We start from the raw sequence: 12543 nt of genomic DNA on the forward strand, positions 1-12543 counted from the left end.
CAAATGAGTATGTTTAAACTTGATACATGATTTAGCTTTGTTAAATACCTTACTCCTGATCAAGATTTCAATATCTTACCTTATTTCTTGTTCCAAATTGATATATCAGGTAGTCAGCATTACAAAACTTCCCCTGAATAAATGAAGCTGAGATGGGGCTAACAGAGCTGACAGGTAGGGACTGTATTTTGAATAATTTTGACTGCTCAGAACTCAGCATTTCCCTTAAAAGAATTAGCTGGAACTCTTAATCTCATTTTAACTTGGATATTCAGCCCTAGTCCCTAAGTCTACTTGATTTTAAAAGTAGTAATTAAGACTGTATAATAAACCTCTATTGACTCAAAGCCCCATGGACCATTTCAGTCAGTATCTGTCAAACAACGTGATAGTGAAGTGGGATAGATTGACAGAGCTTTTATAGCTGAGTCTCTGGTTGCATGGACATGATCCATAATTTCTTTTCTGCTTGTCTCATTGCTCTAGTCTCAGAATATGATTTCCCTCTGGCATTGTACTTAGTGCATTAGTGGTATGAAATACTTGTACAATGAAATTTCCCTTATATCTGGTTTATTGGCAGGTCTTCTGGAAGTAGGAGAGTTAAGTACTTATTAATTTCCAAGTAGCAAGTGATGAACAGTGTTGCAAAAAGTATCCTGTAAGGCTAGATGCTGGTGGTTTATGCTTGTAATCCTAGCTATTGAGGATGCTAAGATCTGAGGATCACAATTGGAAACCAGACTGGGCAAGAAAAGCCCCGAGTCTCTCATCTCCAATTACCACCTAAAAACTGGAATTGGAGCTTTAGCTCAGAATAGTAGAGCAGTAGCCTTGAGCAAAAAAAAGTTCAGAGATAGCGCCCAGGCCCTGAATTCAAGCACCATGACCATCACCACCACCAACAAAACATGTCTAAGTGCTTGTTTAATACAGGTGTATGTATTCAGCCCAGTACAAAGTGTATAGTTTTCACAAATTTTTTTTCAACCCAAAGGCAAAGAATGAATTTTATTCTAATTTCTTTTCTTTCCTTTTTCAGACCTGATGGTAGAGTTTATTGTAACACACATGATGAAAGAGTTTCCTATGGATCTCTATGTGTAAGTACTAAGATTTGTTACTGTTTAGTACAGTCTTGTCAGTTGTGGGGCTTGAAATATGGGCCTGGGTGCCCTCCCTGAGCTCTTCAGCTCACAGCGAGTGTTCTACCACTTGAGCCACAGCACCACTTCCAGTTTTCTGGTGGTTAATTGGAGATAAGTGACTCATGGACTTTACTGCCTGGGCTGGCTTTGAACCATGATCCTCAGATCTCAGCCTCTTGAGTAGAGTGAGTCGCTGGTGCCCAGTGAGTATGTGAAAATATATTTTGAAGAACCAAGTGATAGGAAATTTTTGGTGCGAGTATGCTTTTTTTTTTTGTCGGTCGTGGGGCCTGAACTCTGGGCCTGGGTGCTGTCCCGCAGCTCTTCAGCTGTAGACTAGCGCTCTACCACTTAAGCTTCAGCCCCACTTCTGGCTTTTTCTGCTTATGTGGTGCTGAGGAATTGAACTGAGGACCTCATGCATGCAAGGCAAGCATTCTACCACTGAGCCACTTTCCCAGCCCCTCCTTTCCTTTCTTTAACTCTTTCTTCTTTTCTCTCTCTCTTTTTTTCTTTGTGTCATTCCTGGGATTTGAACTCTAGGGGGAAAAGGGAGGAGAGTGCAGTAAATAATTCATTGCATATACCACAAAATTAAGAAAAATAAGGGAAGGAGTATGTCAAAGGAGGGTGAGAATGTAGAAGGTATGATCAACATATATTAATTCATAAACTGCTTTGTTAAATGGTACCTCCTTTGTATAACTACTTAAAGATTAAACAAAAAATTTAGGTTTTAAGATTTTCTCTTTCCTTTGCTGTTTCTTTATTTTACTTCTCTTTAATACTCCAAAATAGCTGTGCTGTATCACTGTGATTCCAAATGTGTCTCCTTTTTTTCTTTAAAAGCAGCTCAGTTAAATCTGACAATAGAATTCGTACCTCCACTTTTTGGGCAAGAAAGCATTTTGATTCACAGAAAGATTGCTTGGTTTGCCTTATTCCAGAACCAGGTCTAAGATTTAAGGAAGACTTACATGAATGGATCTCTAGTTTTCCTGATTATATATAGACTACATACAGTCTTTACTTTCTAGGTCTAGAAAAACGACATAAATTTTAGTTTTGAATAAGTAGGTTAGAGTTAACTTTTCCTTCCTTCCTTCCTTCCTTCCTTCCTTCCTTCCTTCCTTCCTTCCTTCCTTCCTTCCTTCCTTCCTTCCTTCCTTCCTTCCTTCCTTTCCTTCCTTCCTTCCTTCCTTCCTTCCTTCCTTCCTTCCTTCCTTCCTTCCTTCCTTCCTTCCTTCCTTCCTTCCTTCCTCTCTCTCTCTCTCTCTTTCTTTCTTTCTTTTTTTAATGTTTAGAAGTAAATCTGAAGCCGGGCGCCAGTGGCTCTTGGCTGTAATCCTAGATACTCAGGAGGCTGAGATCTGAGGATCGCGGTTCAAAGCCAGCCTGGGCAGGAAAGTCCATGAGACTCTTATCTCCAATAAACCACTAGAAAACCGGAAGTGGCGCTGTAGCTCATGTGGTAAAGTGCTTGCCTTGAGCTGAAAAGCACAGGGACAGCACCCAAGCCCAGAGTTCAAGCCCCACGACCAACCAAAAAAAAAAGAAGAAGAAGAAGTAAATCTGATCCTTATTTTTTTGTTGAAAGATAAAGGAAACAAATTAATTTTCTGCTTTTTTCTGACCAGTTGCAGGGCTTGAACCCTCGTCCTGGGTGCTGTCCCTCAGCTCTTCAGCTCAAGGCAGGCGCTCTACTGCTTGAGCCCCAGTGCCATTTCTGGTTTTCTGGTGGTTAATTGGAGATAAGAGTCTCACACTTTCCTGCCTGGGCTGGTTTTGAACTACAATTCTCAGATCTTAGCTTCCTGAGGATTGGCATTAGCCACTGGCTCCTAGTTTGCTTATTTTAAATGGAGTCTCAGAACCTCAGTTCCTTAGGAATTATGTTTGCTTCACTGTTAATAGATTATCTCATGTTCTAGTTTTAAAAATTTTGTTGTTGTTATTTTTGTGTGTGTGCTGGTCTTGGGACTTGAACTCAGAGATAGGGTGTTGTCCCAGAGTTTGTTGTTTTTTGTTTTTTTTTTCTCAAGGCTAGTGCTCTATCATTTCAGCCATAGATCCATTTACAGCTTTTTTGGTAGTTAATTAGAAATACCAATCTCATGAAATTTCCTGTCTGATCAGGCTTCAATCCACAATCCTCAGATCTCAGTCTCCTTAGTAGATAGGATTATAGGCATGAGCCACCAGTACATGACTATTTTTTTTGAGAGAGTCTTGCTTCTAAGTGTATTAGTTACATATTACTGTATAACAAACTAGCCCTCAACAAGTGGTTTAAAACAAATGTTCATTTGGTTTAGGAATCCAGCTCAACTGATATTTTTGGCATAGATTCTCCTACAGGGCTAACACTTTACTTTTTTTCCAGACAGGGTCTTATTAGGTAGTGCCAACTGACCTGTAACTTGCTATACAGTACAGGATAGCCTCAAGCTCGATCCTTTTGCCTCAGCCTTCTGTGTGGTAACATTACAGGCTTGTGCCACTATATCTGGCTTATAGTCAAAGTGTTAGCTGAGGCATTAGGCATCTTAAGAGTCTTCTGGGGCTGGAGAACCTACATTCAAGCAAAGTTAGTTTTTGTCAGGCTTCAATTCTTTGCCACCCATACCTCTTCATAGGGTTGCTCAACATGGCAACTTGCCTCTTCCAAAGCAGGTAATCCAAGAAATAAAGAAGTGTGAGAACCTCCAATGGAAGCCATAGTATTTTTTTTTTATAACCTAATCCTAAGTGACATGCTATTTCTTTTGATCACATGAATCAGTTCTTTTATATTGCAAAGGAACTGTACAATGGTTTGGCTGTGTCCTCTTCCAAAAAGTTATATTTTGAAATTTAACCCAAGCTGGGCATGGGGGGCTCATGCCTATAATCCTAGCTACTTAGGAGGCTGAGATCTTAGCATTGATGTTTGAAGCCCACGCTGGCAGGAAAGTCCATGAGACTCTCATCTCCAATAAACTACTTCAGAAAGTCCAGAAGTGGCACTGTGGCTCAAATGGTAAAGTGCTAGCTTGGAGCAGAAGAAGCTCAAGGACAGAGCCTAGGCCTTGAGATCAAGCCCCAGGACTGGCAGAAAAAACCCTAATTCAAGTGTATAGGAAGGTGTATACTAAATCCAATTATAAAAGGACTAGAGCTGGAGATTATCAGTTCACTTGTGTTCTCCCTTCACTCTTACCTCACTCTGTTCTTTCTATTTGTGTGTGAATGTATGTGAGTGCCCACATACTCTTGGTCTTTCTACCTGTCATTATAGGGTGATACATAGAAGACTCTTGTCAGATGCTAGCACCTTGATTTTGGGCTTCCCAATTTCTAGAACTGTAAGAAGTGAATTCTTCCTTTAAAACTGTTCAGTCAGTGCTATTCTATATAAAAACACAAAACAGACTGAGACAAAGGCTATAAATACCAAGAGGTTAGGATTGTCAGGGCCATTTTGTGCACAGAAACCATAGTTGCACAGCTAGTAAATTGAATAACTGAGATTCAAACTCATATTCCTCATACTTTTGTAATAAGTAACAAAGGGAAGGTTTGTATAAAGTAACTATGTTGATGGGACATCAGATAAGATATTGAGAAAGATGTGTTTGACCTAAGTCATGAAGAAACCTTAGAGTTTTCTGTGTAGAGTGGTAGCATTGTGTGGGAACATGGTTTAGTGGTAGAGTGCTTTCCTAGCATGCATAAAACCCTGGGTTCAATTGCTTAGTACCACATAAACAGAAAAAGCTCGAAGTGGCTCTGTAGCTCAAGTGATAGAGTGCTAGACTTGAGCACAGAGAGGGGCAGGGATGATGCCTAGACCTTAGTTCAAGCCCTACGACTGGCCAAAAAAAAAAAAAAAAAAAGTGGTAGCTGGACGCCGGTGACTCACACCTGTAATCCTAACTACTCAGGAGGCTGAGATCTGAGGATCACGTTTCAAAAGCCAGCCCAGGCAGGAAAGTCCTTGAGACTATTATCTCCAATAAACCACTAGAAAGTCGGAAGTGGCAGTGTGGCTCAAGTGGTAGAGAGCTCTCTTTGAGCTGAAGAGCACAGGGACAGCACCCAGGTCCAGAGTTCAAGCCCCATAACCGACAAAAAAAGAGTGGTGGCGTGGTCCAGGATGGGATGACATAGCAGGTAGGGGACTAGCATGATCTGGGGCAGAGACTTGAAAATGTGCTGTTTGTTGTTGTTGTTGTTGTTGTTGTCGTTGTTGGTCGTGGGGCTTGAACTCTGCGCTTGGGCACTGTCCCTCAGCTCTTCAGCTCAAGGTGAGCGCTCTACTGCTCAAGCCATAGCACCACTTCTGGTTTTATAGTGGTTTATTGGAGATAAGAGTCTCACAGACTTTTCTGCTCGGGCTGGCTTTGAAACATGATCCTCAGATCTCAGCCTCCTGTGTAGCTAGGATTATAGGAGTGAGCCACTGACACCTGGCAAAATGTGCTATTTTTGTAGAATATAAAGTAATTATGGCCAGGCACTGGTGGTTTATGCCTATTAATTCTAGCTACTCATGAGGCTGAGATTGAGAATTGCGGATCAAACCAGCCTGGGCAGGAAAGTCTGTGACTTCTTTTTTTTTTTTGGTTGTGGACTTGAACTCTGGGCCTGGGCACTGTCCCTCAGCTCTTCAGCTCAAGGCTAGTGCTCTACTACTTGAGCCATAGTGCCACTTTCAGTTTTCTGAATGGTTTATTGAAGATAAGAGTGTCACAGATTTTCCTCCCCGAGCTATCTTTGAACCACGATCCTCCTCCTCCTTTGAACTGCGATCCTCCTCCTCCGATCTCAGCCTCCTGAGTAGCTAGGATTACAGGCGTGAGCCATGAGTGCCTGGCCTTATTATTATTGTTGTTGTTGTTGGTCATTGGGCTTGAACTCTGGGTCTGGGCACTGTCCCTGAGCTCTTCAGCTCAAAGCCAGTGCTCTACCTCTCGGTGAGACTCTTATTTCTACTTAACTACCAGAAAACTGCAAGTAGTACTGTGGCTGAAAGTGGTAGATCACTAGCCTTGAGCAAAAAGAGCTCAGAAGTAGCCTCCAGGCCCTGAGTTCAAGCCCCAGGATCAACAAAAAATAAAAATTCTGGATGGTTAAAACAGAGTATATGGAAGAAGGGTCAGACTAGAAAAAACAATGAAGACTATGTGGATAATAGGAAAGACTTGAAAGTGGGATAAAATAATAAGATTGTGTGTTAAAAACTATATAGGTAAAAGTACATATGTTCACCCAACTCTCACATTTTCAGCCAGTAATCCTGGCTTACAGTAACCATACTCTTCACCCCTTCTCCCTAGTTTTTAACTTCACCTTCAAAGTTTTTTGTGTTGCTTTGCTTTCTAAGGTGTTTTTTCCACCTGCTCCAATGGAATGTGCTGAAGTTAGAGATGGAGAATATAATGAGGCATCAAATTGACAGGCTAGGCAGAAGGTCTCACCCTCAGGCTAAATTTGCTTTATTTATTACATTCCAAGGGCATGTTTCCAGATCTTCCTTCCCCAGCTTCCCAGCTCCCTTTCCAGTTTTTGGAATTTGGAGCATCAAGTCCTTTTTAGGTGAACTTATCTGCTCCCAGCTGGGCATGAGGCCAGGTTGCTGCTCTCACTTCTCATTATGTACAGCTTTTCAGAATCATACACTGTAATAAGAAATGAATTTCTCAAAATGAATTAGCAAAATGAATTTAGCAGAATGAATTTCTGCCATTTCAGGTAAGTTTATAATTCTCCTGGTGAAATATAAAGAAATATGTAGTGTGGAAAGACTGCTCAGAATCAGAATGTGGGTCAGAAGAAAAGTTTTTTTGTGTGTATATGAATGAAATAGGTAAAGTAACGATGAAGGACAGTGCTTATAAACACATTTACAAAAGCAAGGAAGTCTTGCTTACAGCAAGACTTACAGCAAGGACTATACTCCTTGATTCTTGTGGCCATCCTCATTGCTGCTGCTCGTTTTGAGTTAAAGGAGAAATAGTTTGTGGATGGAAGAAACTTTTCTTAAAGGTACTCTTAGATGGAAACATGGATACTTCTTTTTTCTTTTTCTTTTTTGCCAGTCCTAGAGTTTAAACTCAGGACCTAGGCACTGTCCTTGAGCTTCTTTTGCTCAAAGCTAGCACTCTACCACTGGCGCCACAGCACCACTTCCAGCCTTTTCTATATATGTGGTACTGAGGAATGGAACCCAGGGCTTCATGCATGCCAAGCAAGGATTCTACCACTGAGCCACATTCCCAGTCTCTGTTCTGTTTTGATGCATGGTTTTACTATGTAGATCATGCTACCTGACTTTTACCATTTTTTCTCCTTTGCCTCCTGAGAGATTATATGCTTAGTTTAAGAGGCCTATTAAGTCAAATAGTCCTAAACCTTTGGGCAGGTAACAGAAAATAAATACAGATTACTGAAATCTGAGCCCTAATCAAGAAGATTAAGAGGGCTTCTGTAAAGAGATTTCAGGAGAGATCTAGATGGTCTTGTGTAGAAATAGTAAGCCACTTCATACATTAAAAAAAGAAATGCCCTGCTGGGTGGCAGTGGCTCACAGAACAAGTTAAAAATAAAGTACCAGGGACTAGAGATAAAGTAGATGAATTTTATCAAACTGTTAAAAAATATATGGGTAGAATGATTACATTTACTGCTTCTTCTTCTTTTTTGTTTTTTTGGGGCTCCGGTCGTGGGGCCTGAACTCTGGGCCTGGGCGCTGTCCCTCAGCTTTTCAGCTCAAGGCTAGCGCTCTACCACTTGAGCCACAGTGCCACTTCTGGCTTTTTTCTTTTTGCTTATGTGGTGCTGAGGAATCGAACCCAGGGCCTCATGCATGCAAGGCAAGCGCTCTACCACTGAGACACCTTCCCAGCTCCCTGCTTCTTTTTTATAGCATTTTTTATTGTGATTAAGTGATTACATAAATTTCACAAATTTCACAGTATTGTGGGATAGTGATACTTAGTTAAAGTCACAAACACATTCTAACCTTCATGGGGCAAATTGTCTTTATCATGGTCTATAAAGTTTATGAGTTCTATGAGCTTTGACAATAGTGATTTCTTCCACATCAGGTGATATGTACATTTCTTTCCTTTTGCTTGCGTCAGCTGTCCCTCTTTCCTGCTCATTCCCTCCCTCCTATGGCTGCCATTGAGTTGCTTAGTTTGATCAGTGACCAGTGAAGCTGATGGGTCCTGCTATTGTATGTTTTCCCCTGTTTCCCTCTGTTTCTATGTCCTCCTAGTTTCCCTCCAATGTGCACATATGTGTCATATATGTGGTCAGTAGCATGGTGTCATTTAGTAATGATTCGACCAGATGAGTGGAGGTCCTTTGTTTCTTAAGACTTGTTTACTTTGTTGTATCTCCTTATGTTTTGAATTTAACATCCACTTATCAGGGAGACCACGTGCCGTTTGCCTCTGCTCTTGGCTTAAACCTCACTCAACATGATTTCTAGTTCCATCCATTTCCCAGCGAATGCCATTATTTTGTCCTTTCTAATGGCTGCATAATATTCCATTGTATATAGGTATCCCAATTTTTGGATCCATTCATCTGTAGTGAGTCATCTGGGTTGTTTCCATAGCCTGGCTATTGTAAACAGTGCTGCAATAAACATGGAGATGCACGTGTCCTTGTATCCTGGTTCCTGTTGTTCAGGATAGATGCCTAGGAGTGGTATGGCTGGGTCATAGGGGAGGTCTATATTTAGCTTTCTGAGGACCTTCCAGACTGCTTTCCAAAGTAGTTGTATAAGTGATTTACTATTTCTTGGGGCACTTCCTTCCTTCCTTCCTTCCTTCCTTGGGGCATTTCCTTATTTTTGTGCCAGTCCAATGGCTTGAACTCAGGATCTGGGCACTGTCTCTAACCTTTTTTGCTCAAGACTACCCCTTGGAGCCATAGCTCTACTTCCAGTGTTTTAGTGGTTAATTGGAGCTAAGAGGCTCATGGATTTCCTTCCTGGCTGCCTTCAAATTGTGATTCTCAGATCTCAGCCAACTAAGTAGTTAGGATCACAGGAGTGAACTACTAGCACCTAGAATAATTGAATATTTTATTTGGGCTGTCGAGCTCTTCATTTACAGGTTTCAGTTTGATTTATTTTTTCAAGATTTGTTTATTTTTTGTTAGTTATTGTGGGCCTTAAACTCAGGGCCTGGACACTATCCTTGAGCTCTTTTGCCCAAAGCTAGCACTCTTACTAATTTGAGCCACAGCTCAATCAGTTTTTTTAGTGGTTAATTGGAGCTAAGAGTCTCACAGGGACTTTTCTGCCTGGTCTGGCTTTGAACTGTGGTCCTCACATCTCAGCCTCCTGAGTAGGAATTATAGGCGTGAGCCATTGGCACTCAACTCTTAGTGAATTTCATTTTCATATCTTGCCTTGTCTTCTTTATTCAGCTGTTGGTTTAAATTCTCCAGTTGATATCCTCCTTGAATTTATTAACTGCTTATACATCACCTCCTTAATTGATCATTATCTTTTTGAAATAATACAGATGAACTCATATAATAATAGATGGCCTTTTATGACTGTCCTCTTTTTTTTTTTTTTTTTTTGGGTCTGGTCGTGGGGCCTGAACTCTGGGCCTGGGCGCTGTCCCTCAGCTCTTCAGCTCAAGGCTAGCGCTCTACCACTTGAGCCACAGCGCCACTTCTGGCTTTTTTCTTTTTGCTTATGTGGTGCTGAGGAATCAAACCCAGGGCCTCAGGCATGCAAGGAAAGCGCTCTACCACTGAACCACCTTCCCAGCCCATGACTGTCCTCTTTTATTTAACATGTTTTTTGGGATCATCTATATTGTAATGTATGTAGTTTTTTTTTTTTTTGTCTGTTGTTTTTAGTCAAAGCCATATTTTATTACATCAATGTATTTTCTTTCTTTTTTTTTTTTTGGTCAGTTGTGGGTCTTGAACTCTGGGCCTGGGCCCTGTCCCTGATTTCTTCATCTCAAGGCAAGCCCTCTACCACTTGAGCCACAAGCCACTTATGGTTTTCTGGTGATTAATTGGAGATTAGAGTCTCAGGGACTTTCCTTCTTGGGCTGGCTTCAAACCGAGATCCTCAGATCTCAGCATCATGAGTAGCTAGAATTACAGGAGTGAGCCACAAGTGCCAGCAACTGTGTGTGTGTGTGTGTGTGTGTGTGTGTGTGTGTGTGTGTCTGTCTGTCTGTCTGTCTGTCTGTCCTGGGGCTTGAACTCAGGACCTGGGCACTGTTTTTAAGCTTTTGTACTCAAGGCTAGTAGTGCTCTGCCACTTTGAGTCACAGTGCCATTTCCTAAAGAACTTCATTTAGAAGAGAAGTATCTTGGTCAAAGACCTTTGCTGCTCTGATTCTAGGTGGTTGAGTCTAGAGAATTTTTTTAAACCCTGTGCTGTGCTTTGATTGGTTACCCTTGCTATAAATTAAGTATTTGGAAGGTGACCTTTTTATTGACGTGTCCCATAACATCCTGACTGGTTGTTAATTTCCAATCAGGGTCTTTCTGCAAACCTTTAGGCACCTATACAAATGATTATGAGAAGGGCTGGGAATGTGGATTAGTGGTAGAGTGCTTGCCTAGCATGCATCAATCCCTGGATTCAATTCCTTAGTACCACATAAACAGAAAAAGCTAGAAGTGGTGCTTTGGCTCAAGTGGTAGAGTGCTAGCCTTGAGCAAAAGCTCAGGGACAGTGCCCAAGCCCTGAGTTCAAGCCCCAGGACAGGAAAACAAAAAACAACAAAGAAAAACCTACAACAAAACTATTATGAGAAAGCTTTTGGAACCTCAACAATTCAAAGAAGCTAAAAAGGGGGTGGAGGCAGGATGTCTTGAATTTCCTGCTTGGAACCTCATTTGAATCAGTATTAGCTCTTTTACATTTGGTTTCCACTTACTAGGTCAAGATGCTGTCCAGAGCCTGTGGGTCCTTATTAATCTACCCTTTCAAGAAATGTACTGCATGAATTTACTTAGTGACTCATCAGCTGATAGACATTTAGATTGTTTATATCTTTTGACTGTATGATTCATGGCACTGTTTAATATGTACAAAATAAATAGTTACAGTTTGAGATTCTCACTATATAGCACAAGCTGGCTTCAAACTGTGATCAGCCTGTTTTACCTTCCTAGTGCTGGGATTCCAGGTGTGTACCATCATACATGCTTGTACAAGTTTTGTTGTTGTTTTTTGTGGTTGTAGGGCTTGAACTCAGGGATTGGGTGCCATCCCTGAGCTTTTTTGCTCAAGGCTAGAACTCTGCTACTTTGAGCCACAGCGCCACTTCCCATTTTCTGCTTAATTGAAGATATGAGTCTCACAGACTTTCTTGCCCTGTCCAGGCTGGCTTTGAACTGTGATCCTCAGATCTCAGCCTCCAGAGTAGCTAGGATTACAGGTGTGAGCCACTGGTGATATTGGGGTGGCCCCCCAATATTGGGGTCCGTGATCAAAGGAACGAGACCGAAACAAAGCGAAAGTCAGACATAGCTGTATTTTGTGCCAAGCATCTAGAAACAGACTGACCAGTCAGGGCTGCCTCACCTTGGCAAACCCACCAAGCTGCATGGGCTAACTTTTATAGGGAACAGGCCATGCAGTTAGGCTGGCCACACACAGGTGGCCAATAGCACTGCAACACTTGCACAAAATTGCGCAGTTACGTTGGGCCACACGCAGGTGACCAATGAGGTTATAACTTATCTCTAAGCAGTTGTTTAAACTAGCCTACAACTTTGGTCAGTTTTGGCATGCATGTTTGGCAGAGGGGGGTGGGGAGTGGTTGTATCCCTTGGTGTGTGTGTGGGTGTTACATATCTGCTGTTACTAATTGGACATGTACACCTGACCTCTAGGCTCTGTTATCAGAGACTTGCAATCCACGTTTTTTCTAAACTTGTAAACAACAAGATGGATGTTTAATCAGGGTGGAGTCACCTAGGCTCACTGGGTCCTAACATTAAGATGGGGTCCCAGGGCTGGGAAGGTGGCTCAGTGGTAGAGCGCTTGCCTTGCATGCATGAGCCCTGGGTTCTATTCCTCAGCACCACATAAACAGAAAAACCCGGATATAGCGCTGTGGCTCAAGCTGTAGAGTACTAGCCTTGAGCTGAAGAGCTGAAGGACAGTGCCTAGGCCCAGAGTTCAGGCTCTACGACCCACCAAAAAAAAAAAAAAAAAAAGAGGCTGAGATCTGAGGGTCACAATTTGAATCCAGCCCAGACTGGAAAATCTGTGAGACTTTTTATTTTTGGTCAGTCATGGGGCTTGAACTCTGGGCCTGTGTGCTCCTCAGTTCAAAGTTCAAAATGAGCACTCTAACCACTTGAGCCACAGTGCTACTTCTGGTTTTCTGGTGGTTTATTGGACATAAGAGTCTCA

General features: G+C 41.9%; 1 protein-coding gene across 2 annotated transcripts in view; it reads left to right on the top strand.

Moving 5' to 3' along the window:
- The window catches only part of Armh3 (armadillo like helical domain containing 3), a 193698-nt gene that overhangs the window by 77860 nt on the left and 103295 nt on the right, over positions 1-12543 (top strand). For both annotated transcript variants that reach the window (XM_042689297.1, XM_042689298.1), the window contains one exon: positions 1043-1103. In XM_042689297.1, the coding sequence (XP_042545231.1) occupies positions 1043-1103 (61 nt within the window). The remainder of the gene's footprint in view (positions 1-1042; positions 1104-12543) is intronic.

This window comes from Dipodomys spectabilis, unplaced genomic scaffold, assembly GCF_019054845.1.
Source record: "Dipodomys spectabilis isolate Male_0828 unplaced genomic scaffold, ASM1905484v1 ptg000125l, whole genome shotgun sequence".
Taxonomy (NCBI): Eukaryota; Metazoa; Chordata; class Mammalia; order Rodentia; family Heteromyidae; genus Dipodomys; species Dipodomys spectabilis.